This window comes from Vipera berus (assembly GCF_964194415.1).
Source record: "Vipera berus genome assembly, chromosome: 12".
NCBI classification, from domain to species: domain Eukaryota; kingdom Metazoa; phylum Chordata; class Lepidosauria; order Squamata; family Viperidae; genus Vipera; species Vipera berus.
This window is the reverse complement of record NC_138215.1, coordinates 12,470,636-12,495,868: the sequence shown is the minus strand read 5'-3', so window position 1 is coordinate 12,495,868 and position 25,233 is coordinate 12,470,636. Positions and strand designations below refer to the sequence as shown.

Here is a 25,233-nt window from a genome sequence, read left to right as displayed (position 1 = left end):
TTGTAAAAAAGGTTTACTAAGAAAAGCCACAACTCGTTCCATATGTTGTTGGGATGTTTGTTTTCTTCTCTTCCTTTTTTAAGGAGCAAGGGCAGGTTCCCTCACTATCCATGGTTTATTGGCCAAAGCTGGCTGGTCATGGTTTAAGTGAAGGAATCTTGCTAAGCAAAACTGGACAGACAAAAAGAAGAAGAAGGCCGGGCGTGTTTTGTCATGTAAAGCTTGTCAAGTTTCCTCAGCTGCCGTTGCTTTTTGAAACTGAGGAACGACAGATCCACCTTCCTTTTTTCTTTGAAAAAAGAAGGGAGCTTCTCCAGCTATTCCAAAAAAAAAAAACCACCACAAAAAACCAGAATTTAGAATTTAGCTCCTCAAAAGCGGACGCGCCTCGAGAATTCCCCCCCCCCCCGGCTTCCTTGGGCACATTTCACAGTTAAATCAAAACTTCGTTTGTTGTTTTTTTTTCTTCCGTTCAGTCCCGTCCGATTCTCGTCCCGGCAGTTTTCTTGGCAAGGTTTTTTCCGAAAAAAAGTTTTTTTTCCCCCCCGAAGCGCTTCTGGGCAGCTCAGGACAAGTTCACGCCGAAGGAAAACCCAGATCGCCGGAGAGACTTTTCTCCCCGAGTTAACATCCAAGGCCCAAACTGCGTCCACCCCACCACCCCCACCACCCCCACCCCCGTTCGCCCTCAAAGAGGATTGAGTTCCCTTCCAAGATGGAGAAGAAAAGAAAAACAAGAAAGTCCAGTTGCCTCGTGAGAAAAGCATCTTTGGGATTCCAAGAAGGAGGCTTCCTCCTTCCCTTCCTCCCCCCATTGCCCCCTCCCCCAGATGTTGATGCAGGACAATTCCCGGCATGCTTTTCCACTGGAGCTGGCTGGGAATTGTAGTTCGTCAACATCTGGAAAGAAAAAAAAACACAAACGGTCCCTACAGCGTTCCAGATGCGCCCTGCAGTCTGGCTAGGGAGAGACCAGCTCTTTCATCTTCTTCCCAGAAATAGCGGCGCGTTCTGGACCGGCCGGCCGGCCGAGACTCTCCTTCTTCTTCCTCCTCCTCCTCCTCCTTCTTCCTCCCCTCTTCGCCACCTCTCTCACACACACACCCAGCCCTCCCTCGGACGGAGTGTGGGGGGGAAGGAACCGGAGCCGCCCCTTGACGCCATCGCTCCGCGCCGGCTATCCCAGGATTTTTTTGGGGTGTGTGTGTGAATGGGGAGGTTGTGATGCGCAAGGAGGAGGCGGCGTGAGGTGAGTCGGGACAGAGAGAGGCGTCTCCCCTTTTTTGGGTACAGGATGCCTCTGAGCGTATGGAGAGGACTGGATGATTGTCCCTGGTGAGGGAGCGGAAGGAACGCAGAGGTGGGTCCAACAGACCAGCTTCTACCCTGGAAGCAGCCTTGGCTACAGTTCCCATCCTTTGGGGCAGGGGATGCTGTAGGCCCCATCCTCTCTTTTGGGCCCATCTCCCTACCAGATCTTGGGAATATTATGGGACTAGACAAGAGGAGCCAAGAAGCTGCCTAGACGGCTCCCTCTTCCAGACCTCTCCTTTCGTCTGGTGGCAGAAAGATGGTGCCGCCTTTGGGCTTGTGTCTCTCCTGACTTTCCTGCCCATGCCAATCATGGGTCTGAAAGCCAAGGTCCAACCATTGATGGAAGAGACCCCGGTCAGGGTAGCCGTGCGCATTCGGCCACTGTTGCGCAAGGAAAAGTTACACGGGCACCAGATCTGTCTCCAGGGAGATCCTGAGAAGAAGGAGGTGACTTTGGGCCATACCCAACGTTTCCAGTTTGAGACAATCTTCACTGAAACATCCGACCAGGTCTCTGTGTATGCCACCTGTGTCCAGCCGCTGGTGGAAGCGTTCCTAGAAGGCTTTAATGTCACCGTCTTTGCTTATGGCCAGACCGGCTCGGGAAAGACCTACACCATTGGAGAAGCACGTGTCTGTAAGTTGCCTGGTTTTCTTGCATGAATTAGGTCCTTTAAAAGCAGGGGTCTCCAACCCCCGGTCCGTGGACTGGTACTGGGCTGCAGCATACCAGCAACCGATCCGCACAAACAGGCAAAGCCCCATCTGTGGTATGCAGGCAGCACACAAAACTACGCCCCCTCCGGTCCGCAGAAAAACCTCTCTCCACGGAACCGGTGCCTGGTGCCCAAAAGGTTGGGGACCTCTGCTTTAAAGTCTCTCTTATTTTAGAAGGCCTGAATGCAGGTAGACCTGTACTTACGACCCCAAGTAAGTAAGTGAGTAAGTAAGTGAGGCCGTTGTTAAGTTGAATTTGTCTTCATTTTATGACTTTTCTTGGCACGGCGGTTAAGCGCATCACTGCACTTGTGAAGTTAGTGGCACGGTTGTTAATCTGGCTTCCTCCATGGACTTTGCTTGTCAGAAGGTCGAAAAAGGGATCACATGACCCCGCAGCCGTCATAAACATGAGTCAGTTGCCAAGCGTCTGAATGTTGAACATGGGGGATGCTGCAATGGTCATCAGCATAGAAAAACAGTCAAAAGTCACTTTTTCCAGTGCCATTGTAAGTTTGAATGGTGGTCACTAAACAAACAGTTGTAAGTCGAGGACTACCTGAACAGTCTTCCCCAACCAGGACCTGTGCAGATGTGCTGAACTGTAACACCCAACCAGAATCATTCTAAAAAATGGTCTATGCTCAGCAAATGGATACATAATCATGATAGAATCCTTCAATATTAAGGGGGTTGCCTTTATTCAGTATAAGGATTCAGAGATTGTCTTATTTGCAAATTTCTTTTAGATGGAATTTGAGCGTCAAGAGGTGAATTGAAAACTTCTTTCCCTTTTTAAATGTGTTACATTTTGCATAAAATGTGTGGAAGATAGAAATCCCCATATCCCCAAATGGGTTATCCCAGAATGGAAGATTACTTTGGGGAAAATGGCTCCTTTCCTCTCTTTGTGTCTCTTACCGCACCGTTATCATCCAAGATGAAAGTGGGCAAATAGTGTCATAGTAAAATGGGGAGGGGAGGGTCACTTATAGGGATAGTTTTTTATATCTCTGGTTGCTATATAACCATGGGTGAATAATTGGGTACTGTATCCCCTTTCCTTTCCTTTCTCCTCCCTTCCCTTTCTTCCTCCCTTCCTCCCTTCCTTCCTTCCTTCCTTCCTTCCTTCCTTCCTTCCTTCCTTCCTTCCTTCCCTTCTTCCTTCCCTTTCTCCTTCCTTCCTTCCTTTCCTTTCTCCTTTCCTTCCTTCTGTCCTTCCTTCCTTCCTTCCTTCCTTCCTTCCTTCCTTCCTTCCTTCCTTTCCTTTCTCCTTCCTTCCTTCCCTCCCTCCTTCCTTCCTTCCTTCCTTCCTTCCTTCTTTTCCTTTCTCCTTCTTTCCTTCCCTCCTTTCTCCTTCCTTCCTTCCTTCCTTCCTTCCTTCCTTCCTTCCTTCCTTCCTTCCTATCCTATCCTTCCTTCCTTCCTTCCTTCCTTCCTTCCTTCCTTCCTTCCTTCCTTCCTTCCTTCCTTCCTTCCTTCCCCTTCCTTCCTTCCTTCCTTCCTTCCTTCCTTCCTTCCTTCCCTCCTTCCCTCCTTCCTTTCCTTCCATAGTCCTCTAGTTTTTCAAAAAGAACCCTTAAAACACTCTTGCTTTATTATTCATTTATGCAACTGCTTATATAGCCAAGCTGTGCAGTGCCTTTCTTCAAAGCGCTGCCAAGCCTACATGCCCTTGTTAGGAGGTCTACCTTTAGTGGAGAAGTGAGCCTATGTGACGGCAGTGTCTCCAAGAAGACAACCACTCCGTTGCATCAGAGTATTTCCCTTGGGGAGCGGAGGCATCCTCCCTGCAGTCAGAGCCACTAATAAATTCCATTTCTCCTACCCAGCTTCCATTAGGGAGGATGAGCAGGGCATAATCCCTCGTGCCATGGCTGAGGCCTTCAAGCTGATGGATGAGAACGATCTGCTCAACTACACGGTCCGCGTCTCTTATCTGGAAGTGTACAAGGAGGAGTTCCGAGACTTGTTGCAAGCGGACACGGCCAGCAAGGACATACAGATATGGGAAGATGACCGAGGCAATATAGGTATAGCCAAAGGATTCTTCTCTTCCCCATAAGGAACCCCTTAGGACATGAGTTTCTCCTCCTTTGTAGAATGAGTTTGATAGCACAGTTTGTTGCTGAAAGCAACATCGATCCTTTGCTAGGCATTCAATTTTCCAGTGAGATTTTTCATTTGGCTAGTTTTTTCCCAAATGACCTGCCCTCTTTTCTTTGTTATTATTGTTACTATTGTTATTCTAGTTGGTTGCACAGTCAACCAGATGTTTAGATGGGATTGGGCACTTTTATCCCCCTTTTGAGTCCTTCCCAAGGATCTGGGATAGGCAGATGTTGCTATTTGCTGGTGTTAAAGGTATTCTCACAGGATGTAAGCTGTTCTAAGTAAAGCTGCTGCCTTTTGCAATTGATTGAAGGTGATTCTGTCAATGCCAATGATGTTTTAAGTGGTACTGCAGTTGTTTTGGGATGGCATCTAAGGCACCTGTTACTATTAGCACTATATTATCCATTCCTTTCATTATTGTCCCTCTTTTCAAAAAAATCATATTCTAACTACAAATCTTGTCTTTCTAGTTATGATAATACTAGTCTCCCTAGAGACTAAAATGGACATTCTGAAACTTGAGCTGGCCATGAAGGAGGAGTGTATATTGGAGGTGGTGACCCTTTGTGAGCTTTATGCAATGAAATTTCATTTTGATGCATGCTGATTGTACATTCAAAGTGACAATAAAGTTGGACTAGAAGACCTCCAAGATCCCTTCCAACTTCTTCTTCTTCTTCTTCTTCTTCTTCTTCTTCTTCTTCTTCTTCTTCTTCTTCTTCTTCTTCTTCTTCTTCTTCTTCTTCTTCTTCTTCTTCTTCTTCTTCTTCTCCTTCTCCTCCTCCTCCTCCTCCTCCTCCTCCTCCTCTCTTCTTCTCCTTCTCCTTCTCCTCCTCCTTCCTAACAATTCCTTTCTTCTCTTATTGCAGTCCTGCACGGGGTGAAGGAAACTGAAGTGGAAGGTCTGGATGAGGTTCTGAGCCTGCTGGAAATGGGCAATGCAGCCAAGCACACGGGAAGCACCCGCCTCAACAGGAAGTCCAGTCGCTCCCATACCATCTTCACTGTGACCATGGCGCAAAGGCAGAGCAGCAACTGCCTTGCTCGCTTCACCTGCCCGGAGAAGACTTTGGCTCCAACCTCTGGGCAGATCCTCACTTCCAAGTTTCACTTTGTGGATCTGGCCGGTTCTGAACGGGTGATGAAGTTGGGGTGTACCGGGGAGAGGCTGAAGGAGAGTATCCAGATCAATGCCAGCCTCTTGGCCTTGGGAAACGTCATCAGTGCCCTGGGAGACCCACGCCGGAAAGGCAGCCACATCCCGTATCGGGATTCCAAAATCACCAGGTAATCTCTTTTCCGATTCCTTCAGCTGCTCGGCTCAGGATATAATCTTATCTGCTTTGCTGAAGCAATGGTTGTGTTCGCGTATCGGTAGTCCTCAAAGTACGGCCACAGTTGAGTCCTAAATTTCTATTGCTGAGTGAGACATTTGTTATGCCCCCATTTTATGACCTTCCTGCCACAGTTTAATGAATCACTGCTGTTTTTAAGTGAGTAACACGGTTGTTAAGTGAATTTGGCTTCCCCATTGACTTTGCTTGTCAGAAGGTCGCAAAAGGGGATCACATGAGCACGGGACACTGTGACAGTCATAAATATGAGTCAGTTGCCAAGCATCTCACTTTTGATTACGTGACCACGGGGATGCCGCAATGGTTGTAAGTGTGAAAAAACGGACGTAAGTTCGAGGAATACTTGTAGTCATTGATCAACTGGCCATTTTGACCCTCTCAATGAATGTTATAGGACTCAAGGAAATTTTGCTGATTGAACAAGCCAGTAAAAACACCAACCCATCTGATCTTCTTAATTAACCCTCTTGTATGATCTGTATCCAAATGGCATTCCGAAGATGTAGTAGCAGTTTTCAAGACTCTCTTGAAGGTTAAGAGATTGGGATTGTTTCTGATCTTAAGAGGCAGACATCCCCAAGAGATGTAATACCCTCATTTTAATATCCAATGTTAAGTAAGCTTTTATAAAAAATTTTTTCCACTTTTGGAATTGTCCTTTGTTATCTCCCCTCACTTCTTTTTAAGCTGAAATAGATGATGCATTTCAGTAGTTGGGAAATAGTCTGTCAGGGTTCAGCATGGGCTAAGTCATTGTGGATATGAGAGTGATATTGGATAAATCATAACAGCCTGGGTTCAAGCAAAATCCTTATTTCTGGGCTTTGCTGGCTGGCTTTGCAGAACACATAAGCTGATGTTTGGAAGCTGTGCTTTGTGGCTTAGCACATCATGAGAACCCAGACAATTATGGTGTATTCAGCAAAAGTAATTAAACAAATCATAATTTAAATTCAGGGCAGGATTCTACAATGCTGATGGGTGCTTTTTCCCCCCTTCCTGAAATAAAACTGATTTGAAGCTAAGAACTGCATAAATAATGAACTTCAGTGCCACAGTTATTTTCATTTACAACCCCTGAGACGTTTTTCCTTCCCAAGAGATATTTATGACCCCAAACAAAAACTGGACCACATTGTTCCTTCTTTATGGGTGATGCCTCCCATCCTACTTCAGTCTTGCTAAGATGAAGTCCTGTTCTGCTTTTAGGATCTTGAAAGGCTCTTTAGGAGGGAACGCCAAAACGGTGATGATTGCCTGCGTCAGCCCTTCCTCCTCCGACTTTGATGAGAGTCTGACCACTCTGAATTATGCCCGGTGGGCTCAGAATATCAAAAATTGGGCCATGGTGAATTGCAGCAAGGAGGTGGAGCCTGAAGAAGCCCTACAGCTACGTATCAAGAAACTTCAGAGGGCCTTGGAACAGAGACACCGCTCGGAGACTCGCATCATCCGTCGATCAGAGGTGCCCATCAAGGGCCACGTAGAGGAAAACGTGGCTCGCTTACGAGCTGAATGCAACCACTACCGGACTTGCACAGATGCCGCCTATCAGCTCTTGATGGAGCTGCAAGGTTACTTGACAGAGAAACAGGGACTCCAAGTGAAGGGCTGGCTGTGCACAGTGGAAAACGGGGCCGGTGAGCTGAGCTTGACCTCTGGTGTGGACAGCGGGATCGGAAGCACTTCGGCTGAAGAGCTGCACGCCAAAACTTCCAGTTCCAAGCTGGTCAAGACTCAGGTACTGTGGTGGAACCACCAACTGAAGGGGAGGGTGCCCATTTAGGAAAGAGAGATTCCAGCTTGGAGTTGGTTCAGGAGAGGCAACATCTGAGGTCCAAACATTAGGTCTATATCTACTGTCTCCCAGGGGAAGGCAGACTTCCTTGGCAAGATTCTTGTCATATAGGTGATCAACAATAAAGTATTTTTGAAGGAAAAATCAGGGTTCAGTCCAATCTGGGAATAAACAACATGGAGAATGCTTTGGAAAGAAGGTTGTAGTTTATTGAAGAGGAGAGCCAGACGGAAAGATGGCTCTGGAAAAAAGAGTGACCACATGAAGCAGAGAGTGGATTTTTATACCTTCTGGGGCTCTTGAGGTTATTTCCTGTTCCTGTTTGAGGCTTTGTATTTCCTGGGTCATGTACTTTGACTTGAGTCTGAGTGTGCCTTTCTGGTATTCTGATGGTGGTGGGTTAATCCTATTATGCTCCCTGTCCTTAGAATTTGGGCGGGGTATGTAGATTTTAAGGGTCTTTGTCTTCCTAATTTCTTCAGTTTCTAGCTGGAAGGCTCCAACCTTCCTGAATGGATTATCACATCTGCATTTCTAAAATCTGGTTTCTGCTGAGTTGTCTGACTGGAGTTGTATGTGAGGAGAAGTTTCTGCCTTTTTAAAGATCTTCTCCATTATTCCTTTTGGGGAAATATATTCTGCCTTTTTCATATTCCCCAAAATATTTCTTTCTCTGGATTCTTCCCACAGTATCTCCTTGGGCCTCTCCATGTGTGGTTCTGCACCTGACAGATACAGGGATAGGAAAAGAGCACCTGGATGCCTTGTGTTTGGGTCGATGATGCACAAAAGGAAGGGAGAAGATTTTATTCACAGTTAACTTTCATACGTTGCCAGTTAGGGGAAAAAAAATTCTCTAGGAAACCTGAAGCAACTTTATTGTTGTTGTAAACCACCCAGACTCACTTAGATGAGATGGGCGGTATAGAAATTTTAATAGCTAAATAAATGAAACATGAAACGGGTTAAAACAAGTGAACTGTGAAATAAGTAAAAAAAAAAAAAGACAACCCCCCCATCCCTCAAAATTGTGCAAAAGTTAAATATGTGCCCAAAGAACCTGCAACAGATTTGTTGATAACTGGAGATAATTATAGACTATGTAAAAGGAAATGGCATGCTTTGAAAATTGTTTTTGTTCTTTTACTAAATGTTAGTCAAATAAATGCAATGGCTGCTTTTTTTTTTTAATAAACCAGAGTGTTTTAAGGTTAAGCAGCCATCAACCAACCAATTGTGGCTGGTTTTTAAAGAGCTGCCAGAGACTATTATGTGGTGAAGTGTTTGGAAGGGACATGATTGATTATTTTGGATTTTATTTTTTCGCTCTTGGGGACCATGAAAGGTGAGCATGCAACTAAATACCCTCCCTTCTCCTTCTCCATTGTTAAATGACTTGGAAAGCTGCCTAAAGTAAGGTAAAGGTAAAGGTTCCCCCGCACATGCGTGCTAGTTGTTTCCAACTCTAGGGGCCAGTGCTCATCTCCGTTTCAAAGCCGAAGAGCCAGCACTTGTCTGAGGACGTCTCCGTGGTCATGTGGCTGGCATGACTAGACGCCAAAGGCGCACGGAACGCTGTTACCTTCCCACCGTAGTGGTCCCTATTTTTCTACTTGCATTTTTTACGTGGTTTCGAACTGCTAGGTTGGCAGAAGCTGGGATGAGTAACAGGCGCTCACTCTGTTACGCGGCACTTGGGATTCAACCCGCCAAACTGCCGATGATTTGATCGACAAGCTCAGCATCCTAACCCACTGAGCCACCACGTCACAGTGTCCTAACCCACTGAGCCACCACCTAAAGTAGCCGCTGCTAAATTTTGTGAGCAATCTTGATGTGATAACAAAGGGAACTGACACATGGCCTGCAGTTCCTCAGAGCAGCCAGCTGTTTCTAATCCAGGGGAATCCAAATTATTTTGGGGGTGCAAGACATGGAGCTGTTTTTGCCAACAGCATCTCGTGGGAAGATACTGAAAGTGGTTTTGAGAGTGCTCTGCTCTTTCTCTGGTCTGGATGGGGAGATGATCCAAGAACGTTCTGAAGAGCCCATACGCAGAAGATCTCACTTTTCTCCTGCTTCTCTTCTTTTGCCAGGAGGAGCGTCAACGAGGACCTGAGATGGTGAGAAGGGAGGAGGTGGTGAGGCTGGAGCAGCAAGTAGAGCGCTTAGAGAAAGAGAACCAGGATTTCTTGGCAGCCCTTGAGGATGCGATGGAGCAGTACAAAGCCCAGGTATCTCCTTGGCAGGATGACAAGCTTTTCCTCCTTTGGCCTGCCATCTACTGATCAAGGAGTCATTCATCTTTGCAGCTGTATTCTTTTTTTCTCCACTTTCGGGGTCCTCGAGACCTTATCTTCTTTCAGCTGCATTAGAGGGGAGGAGATCATCCATCTCTGGAATTTGGGTCAATCGCTCCATTCTCTTACAGGCTGTCCTTTGAGGTACTTGCCTTGCTACCTTCTAATCCCAAGGCTTCTCTGAATGTTCACTCAAAAGGTCAGTGGGAACAGGTAGAAGATCTGCAACCAGGCATTAGGTGCAAGCCTATATCTCTCATGTAGTTCTTCTGAAGCCGTTTCCTTCCTTAAAGTGCCGGGACTGCAAATCTGGGAAGTCCTTCTTTAGAAACATGGGGGAAATTTGAAGAGTTCTTATCCCAGCACATCGGGAAGCTGCTAGATGAATATATCTGCTATAAATTGGGGCGGGGGGGTCATAGAAAAATAAAGCATTTCTATAGCCTTGGAAGCTAGCTGAAGATGATACTGTGATGTCACCAAAGAAGGTGAAGTCAATTGGGATTTAATCAATTTTCCCCCTTCGTACAGTTTTTGATAGATGCATGGAGTATACACAAAGTTATGTTAGTGCTTTAATAGAATAAAAAGTAAATCAGAGTTGGAAGGGACTTCTAGTCCAGCCCTCTGCTCAAGCAGAAGACCCCATACCATTCCAGACAAGGGGCTGTCCAGTCCTTCTTAAAAGCCTCCAATGTTGGAGCACCCACAACTTCTGAAGGCAAGCCGTTCCACTGGTTGATTGTCCTCACTGTCAGGAAGTTTCTCCTTAGTTCTAGGTTTCTTCTCTCCTTGATTAGTTTCCATCCGTTGCTTCTTCTCCTGCCTTCAGGTGCTTTGGAGAATAGGTTGACCTCCCTTTAAAAACAAGACAATAAGTCATGTTGTTGAAAACGGGTAGTTTACTCATTTTGCTGAAGGAGAGGACACCAGAATAGGAACAATAAAGAAGTGGGGCACCTGTGGCCCTGAAGTTACCAACTACGCTTTCAAGCAATCACATTTGGTCGTAATGTTATTTTTTTTCAGGGCGCCAAATTGCGAGAACAGGAAGATACCATCTCTGAACTTCAGAAGTACCTAAAGATGCCCCATTTGGGCATGCCTGAACTGCTAGGGAATGTCCCCCTGGTGAAGCTTGACCAAAGGCCACACACAGCTCCTGTGGATGCACACCAGTCCCACCACTGGCTCAAGCTTGCCTGTAATAATCCCAGTAAGGTTTGTGAGTTGTTTTGATCACCTTATACTCGGGAGTTACTTTTTTCTTAAGTCTGGATTGGAGACACCCTTCCTACCCTCAGCCCTCATCCAGTTAAACAAACTCACATGTAGAAGCGATTGTGATAGGCATCTGAATTAACATTTTTGCATACGCTTGTTAAACCTCTCGTAAGGACACCAAAATCTTGGGTTATTTCGGAAATTTAGGAGCTACTGTGCAAGATCACATAATAATCTTGGGAGAAAGGAAAGGATGATAGCTCCTTCTTGAAAGTCTTTATTTATTCATTCGATTTCTGCAGCCATCCAACTCAACCGGCAGCTTGCAATTCTAAAATCATAAAACCAAGTAATTGTAAAAAACATGAAGACAATAAAAACATCCACAAAATAAATAAATATAAACAGCAGCCATGATGATGAATCAACTAATAGTATAGCCAAGCTACAGGGTCCTTAACATATTCTCAGCCCCAGTCCTGGGTACCTATCCTTCTCCACTGGAAAATATGCCTAATACATTTTTCCTAACAACATGGCAAACAATTTGAGCATCAGCTTATTGGGCATTGCCTGAATTAATGAAAAATAAAAGCAAGAACATAATGAGGTGTTAACCGTATTCCCATTATATACTTAATTTAGCATGGCTTTCTCAATTCACCCAATTGTCTTGTACAACTTGCTGGTCAAAAATGTGATTGGCTAGCAAGTGGCTCATGCTTGCGTTGCAATAAGTTACTTCTTTATTTCCCTGGAAGAAGATAAATAATTAAAATTCAATCTAAGTAGCTATAAGTCACCTCAAACCTTCTTGGGGCAAATAGCTTAGAGCTGTAAGCAAATTCTTAGTCATCCTGCAGCCTTTTCTTCATTGCACATATTCCTTTAAACAGCTCCATAGTGTCACAGCTCACAATGGAGAAGGCTCATTGGGACAAAGTCACAGTCACGCTGGAGATGGTATGTACAGCTTCGGGACAAAGGATATGTTACAAATGAAAATGCTGGGCAAAGTTTTTGATTCATCTTTGGAGGATGAGAATAGATGTTGGCCCCTTCAGCAATACAGGTGAGTCATTGAGTGACATGTTGCATTGAATTCAAAAGGGTTGCTGCAAGTTTGAAACGTTGATTCCATTGAAATCCTCTATTTGATTCTAGATACTGACTTGATTTTTCTGAATTGGTTTTCTAAAAAAAGAAGGAAACCTACTGCGAGCATCTTTTTCAGCCCCCTCGTCAGCCTGATCAGCCAATCTGATCTGATTGGACTTTCAATCAAATTTGCCTTCTTATTGACAGTCCAGATCAAAGCCATAAATTGCAGCTACAAAGGATGATGCTTGAGTTTCTTGGATTAAGAGACTTGAATTTTTTGCCTGTTCACAATTATCTTCACGGTGAAGTCTGCAAGACAGCGATTGCTTTGAAGCTGAAATGTTTGCTTCTATAGTTCATAGCTTCCAGCTAAAAAAGTGAGATAATATTTTGAGCCAACGGCACTAAGCTGAAAGAAGAACCTTAGCTGACAGAACAGACGGTTCTATTCTGCACAGAACAGTACAGATAAGAAACTCAACATCTGGCCTTGATTCAAAAGGACATTGCTGCTTGAAGAAAGTATGAGTAGTTACTTATGGTAGGCTAACTCAACTTTAATTTAAGAGTTAGAAGGTTAACATGAATGGACAGAGATCCAATGAATCTTATCTTTCTGGCTCAGTTCACATATCTCACTAAGCCATAATCTGGTTTGTTTTAGGTTTACTTTTGTGTGAACTGAGTATTTTGGCTTGCATAGTATATAACCCTAGTCAGTAATGGGTTATGTAGTAAACTATGATTAAGTATGACATGGCTTAGCACCACATATAACCCTGTCACAGAGACTTGCTACTTGCTATATCTCTCATTTGTTGTACAATACCTCTAGTTATCTCAGGGAAGTATCCAAGTGTAAGATGACCGTTCTCAAATGCTTTTCAATTTTGTTCTTTCTTTCATCTGCTTTATTGGTATCCTGTGTTTTTATTAAACCCAACAACTTGGTCTTCTTATAGGAACAGAACCCACAGCTGGAGCAAAGAGGAGCTTTCAACCAAAAAGAATAAAAAATACAACTCAAAATCCCCAGAGGCAGCTCAGGATAAATCTTTGGAACTGTCTAAAGGTACCACATACTTTCCACGCTTTTGATCAGAAAAGCAAGTTTCAGCCAAGCAAAGAACACCCAGAAATGCGTATTCTGCTTTCCCAATACTGAGAACAAAAATGTTACTTCAGACTCTCCTCCACCTCTAGAAAGAGTACAGAGAAGAGCAACAAAGATGATTAGGGGACCGGAGGCTAAAACATATAAGGAACGGTTGCTGGAATTGGGAACGTCTCTTCTAATGAAGAAAAGGATGAGGGGTGACATGATAGCAGTGTTCCAATAGCTCAGGAGCTGCCACAAAGAAGAGGGAGTCAAGCTATTATTATTATTATTATTAACTCCTGAATACTTCCGCCAAAGAGAAATGTGGAGAACGTTGTAGAGTTGGAAAGAGCCATTTGGTTGGCCTAGCCTGCCTCCTGTAGGAATCCAAGTTCCAGCAGCTTTGCAAGATAGCTGCCCCATTCGCATCAGAGAGCCCACCGCCTCCCTCTGACATTGGTTCCCTTGCTGAACAGCTGTTTTTGTCCAGAGTCTTTTCTTAACACTCTATTCTGGTGTTTCCCAACCGTGGCAGCTTTAAAATGAATGGGCCTCAACTCCCAGAATTCTGGGAGTTGAAGTCCGCTCACCTTAAAGTTGTCAAGGTTGAGAAACACTGCAGGATCAGAATCGGCGGTCCTGAGTTGAAATGAAGGCTCGATTTTTCTTTGTGCCGTTGCTTCCATCCCTTATTGTGAGAAAAAAATTGTCCCAAACACTTCTCACTCGTATTTTCTGTTCCAGATGGTAGGCAACTGGAGCTGGGCAGTCCAGCAGGGAGCTTTCCAGGCAAGGATTCAGAATGGCAGCTGCTTCAGGCCCACCAGAAGATCCGTGAATTGGCCATCAACATCCGTATGAAAGAAGACCTGATAGTAGAGCTCATTAAGACAGGTACAGAGCTGTGTGTTGAGCAAGGGTCTTCAAACATGGCCCTTTTATGACTTGTGGACTTCAACTCCCAGAATTCCTCAGCCAACTCCCAGAATTCCTCAGACTTTCCTATTGTTCCTCTTTGACTGCTGTATCCTTCTGCTCAATTCTTCCTCTTCTTTCTTGTTCATTTGATGTCTCATTTTTCTGTTCAGAAGGCTATTTCCTGGGCTGACTTTCTTCCATGTCACAGAAGTCCGTCTCTTTCAGGCAAGCATGCTCAGGCCATGAACAAGCAGTACCAGCAGAAGATCCAACATCTGGAGGAGGAAGCCGAGGAGGTGCGGGTGGAACTGAACGACGGCCAGAGGCAGTTGCAAGAGCTGCAAGGCAAAGAACCTCGTGATCCCGCCGAAAAGTGGAAACTCCAGGAATATCGCAGCAAAGTGGAAGCTGCTCAGAGCAAGGCGAAGGTAGCCTAGAAAAGAAGAGGGTTCAAATGAAGCCTGGAGCCGAAATGGTTCAGATCAGGGCTTTGCAACCTTTGACAACTTTAAGACTTGTGGACTTCAGCTGGCTGAGGAATTCCTGGGAGCGGAAGTCCACAAGTCTTAAAGTTGTCAAGGTTGCAGACCCTTGGTTTAGATCAGGGGTAGGCAACCTTGGCTCTTTTATGACTTGTGGACTTCAACTCCCAGAATTCTTGAGCCAGCCACGCTGAGGGGAAAGGGAGAGGTTTCCATGCTGAGCCATGCTGGCTCAGGAATTCTGGGAGTTGAAGTCCACGAGTCATAAATGAGCCAAGGTTGCCTACCCCTGGCCTAGGCCGCTTTATGACTCGTGGACTTCAACTCCCAGAATTCCTCAGCCAGCCACGCTGAGGGGAAATGGAGAGGTTTCCAAGCTGAGCCATGGCTGGCTCAGGAATTCTGGGAGTTGAAGTCCACGAGTCATAAAAGAGCCAAGGTTGCCTACCCCTGGCTTAGATAGTTTAGCAAATCCCTATTGCCACTGTAAACTGGTTTCATGGCGTAGCATAATGTGTGTTGAAGCCAACTGTTTATAAATGCCAAAAAAAAAGTTTAAATAACTCTAGTTTAGCATGTTGCTGATACCCAGCCATTGTGACTTGTAAAGAGTTTTAACGTGAGCCAGAGTGAAACGGGCTTGTCTTTTGGCCCAGATTGAGTCGTTTGAATTTTAAAATTTAAGCGTCACAGGTAAATCCGGCGCCGTAGCTTTTGCTCGATGCCGGGGAACGTTTGGAGAAGCAGCTCAGACTTTAGAAGGAAGAGCAGCCAAGCACAGCTAGTCCTTGACTTAACAACAGCTCATTTAGGCAGCATTCAAAGTTACATCGGCACTGAAAGAAGTGACTTACGACCGTTTTTCACAAGACCGTTGCAGCATCCCCACGGTCAGGTGAACAAAATTCAGACGCTTGGCAATCGACTCATATTTATGACGGTCGTATTGATCCCCTTTGGTGACCTTATGACAGGCAAAGTCAGCGGGAGAAGCCAGGCTGTGTTATTAACGTAACAACTGCAAGCATTCACGTAACAACTGTGGCGAGGAAGATCGTAAAACGGGGCAAAACTCACTTGACAAATGTCTCACTTAGCAACATAAAAGTCGGGGGTCAGTTGTGGTTGTTTCAATTGAGGACTACCCTTATCAGGACATAGTTCCATCGTCCCGACCATTTTTAGGAACTGAATGTCCGGTCCCGGCACCTGCTACCCGGGTCCCTGTCTCGTTTCTCTTGGCACAGATCCTGCAGGAGAAGAAGCGGGTGACGGAGAGACTGGCCTCCTTCTCCGTTCAAAACGAGAAGCGCCTACTGGAGCTAGAGAGGAACGTGCAGCTGATGCGGCAGCAGCAAGGGCAGCTTCAGAAGCGCTTGCGACAAGAAGTGGAGCAGAAGCGACGCTTGGAAACGGAGATGCAGAAGAGGCAACATCGGGTCAAGGTAGAGATGTCAAGCTCAGAGCTGGCGTCTGATGTTGCCACCATTATTGCTTCTCAGCTTGCCAACACAGTAGGGGGGGGAGGATAGGGAGAAATGGAATGCAGACTCCAGACCACAAGAAGTCAGCCCCTGTGAACCTAGGACGTTTCAGCAGGTGTTTGCAACCTACAGAGACACTTTCTCATAACAATATTTTGACACTCGATTGGACCATGCAACCTGCACTAATAGGGGGAGGGAGAATTCTAGACTTTAATTATAGTGGTTTGCACGGGAAAGAACCAGAGCTGGTTTTGCTTTCATCTCTGCCGAAATGGTGCACTCAATAAAGTTTTGCATTAAGAGATTGGATCGTCTTGACGATGCTTGCTTAGTTGGGTTCATCAGTCGGAACCTTGAGACTGGGTTCCAGCATCCGTGAGAAAAACTGGTGATAGGCAGAGCTTATCTATCATGTTTGAATCAAATTAATTTTATTGGAGTCCAAGGCAGGGAGAGATATTATTATGATATAGACAATGGTGTTAAGTCACAGCTGCCAGTTCTTTAGCTGGTGTTGGCCCTCATATGCATCATGTTCTTCCCAGGAATCTAGGATGTCGTAATGTATTGGTATAGTATATAGCAATAGCATTTAGGCTTATACACCACCCTATAGCAGTTTACAGCACTCTCTTGATGGTTTACAATGTGGAAGCATTATTTGCATATTGCCCTCTACAACCTGGGTCCTCATTTTACCAACCTCGGTAGAGTGGAAGGCTGAGTCAACCTTGAACCAGTGAGAATCGAACTCCCGACAGTGGGCAGAGTTCACCTGTAATACCGCATTCTAACCACCGCGCTACCAGGGATCTTCTGTTGGCAGATACAAGCAATGTGGTCTTTTGCAATTGTAGTTGAGTAAACTACCTGGTGAATTCTGAGAGCCAAACATTTCAGGGCATCCAGGTTGGCAAGGGATGAAGAGCCTTGGTAGAGCAGTGGGCTAATGCCTCCTTAAGTAACACCAGCTGCCTGCAATTAGTGCAGGTTCGCATCCCACCAGGCTCAAGGTTGACTCAGCCTTCCATCCTTCCGAGGTAGGTAAAATGAGGACCCAGATTGTTGGGGGCAATAAGCTGACTTTGTAATAATGCCGCTTGGGCCCCCCCCGAAAGCCCTAATAAGCAGGCATATACATAGAATGAAGGCTATTGCTAAGCACGTTGATTTGTGCTTAGATTGTAAGCCGCCCTGAGTCTTCGGAGAAGGGCGGGATATAAATGGGATTAAAAAAAAAATAGAGATAGTGGAAATGCATTTCAGCATAAAATATTTTAAACTGGGAACCAATAACTTTTTGGGCCTTCAGGAACCACGATTAACATTCAGACATGGCCGGTTTCTATCTCAGAGCAAGACCAGAATAGTAACATTCTCCCCAGATTTCATGTGCCTCGAGGGCAACGTTGGGTGGCTTCCTTCCCCTGTCTATGGAGGCTCCACATGTAGGATTCTCACTTTCAAATGCTGATCAGTTTTCAGCAATTACAGCTGGAGTTTGTCTCAGGGAATTATTAAAAGTGGGTTCAGAAGCCATATGCTGTCCAGAAGATACGGCTGTTCTCCTTTGTTTTAAATAAATACACAAACAGTAGCTAAATTGAATACATATTTTTTTTCCTTCCATCTTTAGGAGTTGGAGCTGAAGCACGAGCAGCATCAGAAGATTCTGAGGATCAAAACTGAGGAAGTAGCTGCCTACCAGCGGAAGCACAGGAGCGGCAGCAATGACTCAATGATCAGTCTAGAACAGCAGCAGGTAAAGTCAGCTGCCTATGGGCTTCTTGGCAGGAAACTGCAGGATGGTTCTCCACACGTGGGGCAAAAGACAACGTGGACATCATGACTCAAATGTCATTTGCACAGTGACATTGGGATGCTATGAAAGCCAGCTGGGTGACTTTGGAGAGTGTGAGTTCTAGTCCTGTCTTAAGCATGAAAGTTGGCTGGGTGACTTTGGGTCAATCACCAGGAGAGTGTGAGTTCTAGTCCTGCCTTAGGCATGAAAGCGGGCTGGGTGACTTTGGGTCAATCACCAGGAGAGTGTGAGTTCTAGTCCTGCCTTAAGCATGAAAGCTGGCTGGGTGACTTTCAGCCAATCACTAGGAGACTGTGAGTTCTAGTCCTGCCTTAGGCATGAAAGTGGACTTTGGGTCAATCACCAGGAGAGTGTGAGTTCTAGTCCTGCCTTAAGCATGAAAGCTGGCTGGGTGACTTTGGGCCAGTCTATCTTTCAGTTCAAGCCAGCTGACAGGGTGCTTGTTTTGGGGAAAAATAGGAGAAAGGTATTTTGGGATGTGTTCACTACCTTGAGTTATTTGTAAAAATAATAAAGGTGGGATACAGATGAAATAAATAAATAAATAAATAAAAATAGCATCACAAACATATTCTGCTCCCTGAAGTAATTAAAAGAGGTGATCCATGAACCCCCAGGGCAGAAGAGAATACACTTGGGGCGATTAGGTCTGGGCCAAAGAGGGATTTTTAAGAGTAGGAATTCTTTTTGGGAATTGACAATAAAAACTTGCACCTTGTCTAGCACAGGGGTCTTCAAACTTGGCCCTTTTATGACTTGTGGACTTCAACTCCCAGAATTCCTCAGCCAGGCACGCTGAGAAAGGGCCAAGTTTGAAGACCCCTGATCTAGCATATCTGATCCCAGTGGACAACCTGCTCTCTTTGTCTACCAGAAAATTGAAGAACAGAAGAAGTGGTTGGATGTAGAGATGGAAAAAATCCTCAAGCAGCGGCGTGCCCTGGGTGAGCTGGAAGATGAGTTGACCAAGAGAGAAGCCATTGTTGCCAAGAAAGAAGTTCTCCTTCAGGAGAAGAATGACCTGGAAAACAAGAGACTTCGGTCTAGCCAGGTGGGCAAAATGTCCCTTTGCTTCTTGAGTATACTATAGTAGTCAACATTGGTCAAGAAAATAGATTCAACGAAAGATGGATAACTTGTGTAAGAGATGCTTAGCGAATGAAGCATGATTTATACAAAATGTATAGATTCTCACTCCTCTGCTACAGTGACTTCGCTTTAAGCTCTGTTAAGTGGTGGAGTAACTACTGTAGCTCTGAAAGAATATGAATGAATTTAGGCAATTCTACTGGTCCTACTGTGCAATGCTTTGGACTTGACTTCAGACAGATGCTTCAGAATCTCGAGGGATGCAAGTCCTACATCTCTGCTACTTTTTAAAGCAGCTGTGTCTTTTCCCGGGATCGGTGGACATTCTCTAATTTTGCCGTCCTAACTTTTCTTCAGTAAATATTTGCTTACCAGGAGTTATTGGAGTCTGGCAAACTTGCAGAGTGAAATCCGACTGTTGGACGCTGAATGATCTTTAAGATCTCCTTTTCCCTCTGCTTCAGGCCCTGAATGATGACATTCTTCGTGTCTCCAGCCGTCTTGAGTACCTGGAGAAAGAGATAACCCAGAGGAATGGGCAGCTTTGCCACAGCAGTGCACAGGACCAGCAGCACATCCGGCAAGAAATTAATAACTTGCGGCAAGAGAAGGACCAGTTGCTCAAGCAGAGATTGGAGATTGATGGGAAATTACATCAGGGCACCTTGCTGTCAGCCGAGGTAGGCAGGTCTGCTCATTCTATTTCGAAAATAGATAACCATCCTATTACAGAAAAAAAAGCAGATGTAAAATCAATGTTTGGTTGAATCATCATGGAAGCTAGTAAATGCTTCACTACTGAATTCTGTATGGAGGTTGCCCTTTGTTTTATCCCCCGAACAGCAATTCCATGAAAAAGGTTGGGTTGAGGTAACAAGTACCCTTAAATTGTAGTCGTTAGGATAATGAGGTATCTTGGAGCTTGCACTGGACCATGAATATCATTCTGCTCAATTGGGGACTTGGTAACTGTAAGTCTGGCGGACTTCCCAGAATTCCTCAGCCAGCATACTGGCTAGGGAATTCTGGGAGTTGAAGTCTGCAAGTCTTGAAGTTGCCAAGTTTGGAGATCTCTACTTTAGAACATGATCTCCCTTTATTCTACCAATGGCCATAACAGTAACTATATTATAGGAAGGAAGGAAGGAAGGAAGGAAGGAAGGAAGGAAGGAAGGAAGGAAGGAAGGAAGGAAGGAAGGAAGGAAGGAAGGAAGGATGAAAGGAAGGAAGGAAGGAAGGAAGGAGGGAAGGAAGGAAGGAAGGAAGGAAGGAGGGAAGGAAGGAAGGAAGGAAGGAAGGAAGGAAGGAAGGAAGGAGGGAAGGAAGGAAGGAAGGAAGGAAGGAAGGAGGGAAGGAAGGAAGGAAGGAAGGAAGGAAGGAAGGAAGGAAGGAAGGAAGGATGAAAGGAAAGAAGGAAGGAAGGAAGGAAGGAGGGAAGGAAGGAAGGAAGGAAGGAAGGAAGGAAGGAAGGAAGGAAGGAGGGAAGGAAGGAAGGAAGGAAGGAAGGAAGTAGGGAAGGAAGGAAGGAAGGAAGGAAGGAAGGAAGGAAGGAAGGAAGGAAGGATCGGTGGATAAAGTGAGGACTGGAATTCTAGCCGACTGTTACCACTCATGAGGATCAAATAATTTCTCAGCATGGAGGGATGTCGGTCTGTTTTTAGGAGGAGCGGATACTTTTCCAGCTGGATGAAGCCATTGAAGCCCTGGATGCTGCCATAGAATATAAGAATGAGTCCATTACTTGCAGGCAGCGAGTTGTGAGGTCCTCCGCCAGCCTTCTGTCCCAATGTGAGATGAACCTTATGGCAAAACTCAGCTACCTCTCTTCCTCTGAGACCCGGGCACTTCTTTGCAAATACTTTGATAAGGTAGGCCTCCAATAATGCATGGCTCAGAAATGTGTGTGAAACCCCCACCCCCAACCATAGAAAGCCAGCATGTCAGAAGAGATACTGTAGACCAGGGGTCCCCAACATTTTGGGCACCAGGGACCGGTTCCGTGGAGAGAGATTTTTCCGGAAGGTGTGTAGTTTTGTGTGCTGCCTGCATCCCACGGATGGGGCTTTGCTTGTTTGTGTGGCCCGGTTGTTGGCATACCAAGACCTGGTGCCAGTCCATAGACGGGGACTCCTGCTGTAGACTTCTCCCTTGCACGTCACTTTTCTTCATTGAGGAATTGATCTGCTTTGTTTTGAAGAACATTTAGCTAATTAAACTGCTATGCACCTGTTCACTTCCGGGATAACTATTGCAGGGTTTGGCTTCGTGGAACTGCCTGTTACCTTTTTTTAAATAACCACAGCCAGTTGAAATATCCCAAACATTCCTGTCATGATCAGGTGGTGACCTTGCGAGAGGACCAGCACAAGCAGAATGTGGCATTTTCTGAACTGGAAATGCAGCTGGAAGAGCAGTTACAGCTGGTGTTTTGGTTGGAGGTGGCCCTGGAGCGTCAGCGCTTGGAGATGGACCGCCAGCTGACCTTGCAACAGAAGGAACATGAGCAGGACATTCAGCTTCTGCTCCAGCAGAGTCGGGGTAATAAATAGGACTGAGGAACAATCATGGTCTCTATGAAATTCTCATCTCATCGCTGATGGCACTGCCGTTCCTAAAAAACACACACTGTGTAAATTTGTAACTGTTCTAGTTGTTCAGGTGGGATTGCAAGAAAGATGGAGACATCTGTGGTGGCCATGCCCAAATTAACATTCCGTCTTGTTTGAGAGTTCTTGAAGAAATTGGGAAAATCGCCTCACGCTCCTCTGTAATGAACCCTGTTATTGGTTTATCATCCATATTTCCCAAGGCATATAAACTGAGGGCCACACAAAGAATGGATTCCATTCTTCTCTCCTGCCAGATTTGGAAAACTGAAATTGCCTCTTCCATTGAATCTGTAAAAAAATGTGTTTGGCTGAAAAAACAGCAGAGATCTTTGAAGACCCTTACAATGAAGAGTAAAGTCCAGCTTCTACTGAAACTGGACTTCAGGGGACTATATGGACCCGATCAGATAGACTTCTCAGCAACACTAAAGGAGGGGCTGTCATTGCTGTTTTCTGGAGTGCTTTTTCCTACTTCTTAATCAGATCAGTAGCTCTAGATTTCCTTGTGCTCCCCCATCTTATTGTTCTGTCCCAGCCTACGTGAGTCCTTGTTATGCTCACAAGGAGAAACCCCTCTTCCAACAAGCAGGCAGGAAACCGCAAGAACAATCGACCCCTTTTATTATCCACAGACCTGAGTCGGTGTCCAAGGCAAACAAAAACAGTTCACAGAAACTCGATCCTCAACACAAACGGTTGCTTTTGGCAACCGGCACCTCCCACACCTTCCCTTTTATAATTCAGCCAAGGCGTGGCTTCCTAATGCCTTCTCATTTGCCTTTGGAGCCGCCCCATTGCATTCCTCTGTCCTGCTCCCTTTTCTTGCCGGCGCTGTTGCGCATCCTGGATATCTCCCAGCTGTGCTTCATCACTGTCCAACTCAGACTCCCAGCACAGCGGTGTCTCAGCCTGAGCGCGAGTAGAGGGGCCAGGCTCCTCATCAGACTGTAAGTCTTGGAGCTCCTCAGAGCCTTCCTCTGACTCTCATGTCACTCCAGGCCCCTCTTCCTCCTCCTCCGATTCCAGGCTCAGCTGCCGGATCCACTGGCTGGCGAGGAATCACAACACTTATGTACCAGCTCCAATCCTGCTGAGCTTTTTAAAGATCAGTCAGATCAGCTAAGGGGCTACCCTCTGCTGTGACACAAGAATAAGCTGATTGTTTGTTAGCTGTTCTTACGTTATATTGCGCATAGAAGTGTAAGTTTATCCTTAAGATAATATGTATTCAGATGCACATAGTTTGAAAGTTTCCTTGTGTTCTCCATTAGCTTGTGATCTTTTTGATTCTGTGATTTTTTTTAAAAATAAGGGGTTTTCTCTGTTGTTCAAGTAATCATCGTTTGTCCAAATCTCTGCGTTTTTAACAGACTTTACTTCCTTCTTTTGCAGAGCATATAGAAGAAGGACAGGCAAACAGCAGGCTTCAGTATGAGCAAAAGATCCAGACGCTGGAAAAGGAATTGGCTCATTACAAATGGCGAAACGAGGAATTAACCCAAAAATTAAAGCAGTCAGAGGGACACAGCGGAGGTGAGATTAGGCTTCTGGTGGGGTGAAAGGAGGAAATGTTCAGATAAGAGAGGACAGGAAGTGGGGCAGGAAGAAAACTGATGAAATGGAAGGAAGGAATGACCCAGGGGAAAGAGAGGAGGAGATACTGCCTAGTAAACCATCAGACAAGATACAGGAGTCTGCAGTGGTTTTAACGGTCAGAGAAAGAAACTTAGGAAAAAATCAAGTAGTCAAAAGCGGAGATGCAAGGTTTGGTTAATGCAGACTTACAATAAAGTAGAATTAGTTCAAATGGGAACTGGATGCATCTGGACTCAGGATCTCTACAAACAGATGTCTTGGCAAAGGAGCCAAGGCACCGTGTTTGGCCATACTGTCCCAGAAGCACCAGGAGCTAAAAAATGCAAGTTGCACTGTGTAGAGCAGGGGTCTCCAACCCCCAGTCCGTGGACCAGTACCGGTCCGCGCGAACAAGCAAAGCCCCATCCGCAGGATGCAGGCGGCACACAAAACCACGCACTTTCCGGTCCATAGAAAAAACTCCATGGAACCAGTCCCTGATGCCCAAAAGGTTAGGGATCTCTGGCAGAGAGAGCTCCAGACACTATGGGTTATCACATCTGAGTACTATGAAGATTCTCAGTCATCCAGGTCATAGTTGTCCCCAAGGTGCTTTTTCAGGAGGCAACTGGACTTTCTTTTCTTTGAAGATGTTTCGCTTCTCATCCAAGCAGCTTCTTCAGCTCTGACTAGATGGTGGGGAACATCCTGCAGCCAAGAAGGCTCCACACCCATCGGCACTACTCAAGTGACCCTGAGGACACAGGCAAACCTCCAAATGGCTTCAATGACTCTCAGAAAGAATGCAAATGACCAGCTGTCTGCAAGGAATATAAATCCTTCCATTCCCCACCACCCCGTCAGAGCTGAAGAAGCTTCTTCAAAACGTCTTCAAAGAAAAACAAGAAAGTCCAGTTGCCTCCTGTAGAAGCACTTTTGGGACACGTCTTTGAGTTCGTGGATCCTGTTGCCCCTTGCTACCATTGCCTGGCTTATTTGAGCATTATCTGCTGGCTGCATAATTTATATTAGGTACCTGCTAGGAACATCATTCAAGTATGTTAAAAATGGCTTTGCTCTATGCAAAGCAGTTGGCTTTGTGAACCCAAACCCACAGCTAGTAGACTTAACCATGTTGTTCCATCACTTTCACTGAAAGATTCTTGTCTCCTACAGGTACGGAAAGAAGCATCCTTGCGGTTGGGGATAGACCCCATTCACTCAGCACATATGAAGATTTTACCAAAAATAGCCAGCTGGAACCATCCTTGCAGGTGGAGCCCTCAGAAAGCAGTCAAAGAAAGAGAGAGGAACCCCGGGACCTGGTGCATGCGCCGTTACCCTCCACGTGGAGGCGCTGCTCACTTTCTAGTGCCAATAACTTGATGGTGGAAGAATTTCGTCAAATGGAGACAGATTATCTCATAAGGTCTAACCAAGCCAATGAGATTCCTTTGCCAGCCAGATCCCGGAAGGAATTGCACCGGGCCAGCCAGAATGCCATTCCTGGGTTGTCTTATCCAGAAATCATTGATGTCAGAAAAAATCCACTCTAGTTGTGAGATGTTGATTGTTCCATCTAAAATAAGCTAGTTAAGAGCCTTCTGAACATAACTGCTCATAAATCACCAAAGAGACAGTAGGTGGGTCCGTCCATTATGCAAAATCAGTGTCTTCTGAAGAAATAATAGCTTGAATTGACAAAAGGATGCATAATGGCTGCGTGGAGGAGTTGCTCCAGAAGACAGGACATAGATCAACCTTGCGGCTTTAAGACTTGTGGACTTCAACTCCCAGAATTCCCCAGCCAGCCATAGGAGTTGAAGTCCACAAATCTTAAAAGTTGCCAAGATTGGACATGTCTGCCATAGAGATTTTACACTTTCCTAATGATAGACGTGGTGGCTCAGTGGGTCAGGACGCTGAGCCTGTCGATCAGATGGTCAGCAGTTTGGCGGGTCGAATCCCGAGTGCCGTGTAGCAGAGTGAGCGCCTGTTATTCGTCCCAGCTTCTGCCAACCTAGCAGTTCGAAAGCACGTCAAAATGCAAGTAGAAAAATAGGGACCACTACGGTGGGAAGGTAACAGCGTTCCGTGCACCTTTGGCATCTAGTCATGCTGGCCACATGACCACGGAGACATCCTCGGACAAGTGCTGGCTCTTCGGCTTTGAAACGGAGGTGAGCACCGGCCCCTAGAGTCAGAAACAACTAGCACGCATGTGCGGG

At 45.6% G+C, this 25,233-nt stretch overlaps 1 protein-coding gene across 1 annotated transcript; it reads left to right on the top strand.

The window, feature by feature from the left end:
• Positions 1–1,623: 1,623 nt before the first annotated feature.
• KIF7 (kinesin family member 7) lies at positions 1,624–24,561 on the top strand (the record flags this gene model as incomplete). The annotated part of the gene is made up of 18 exons (XM_081337607.1): positions 1,624–1,951; positions 3,864–4,064; positions 5,016–5,433; positions 6,711–7,242; positions 9,396–9,533; positions 10,629–10,820; positions 11,720–11,895; positions 12,887–12,996; positions 13,768–13,917; positions 14,167–14,369; positions 15,671–15,868; positions 17,547–17,672; positions 18,607–18,783; positions 19,286–19,501; positions 20,483–20,689; positions 21,161–21,359; positions 22,823–22,963; positions 24,182–24,561. 18 exons carry the CDS (start codon positions 1,624–1,626, stop codon positions 24,559–24,561), a joined length of 4,092 nt encoding a protein of 1,363 aa, XP_081193733.1.
• Positions 24,562–25,233: the final 672 nt, after the last annotated feature.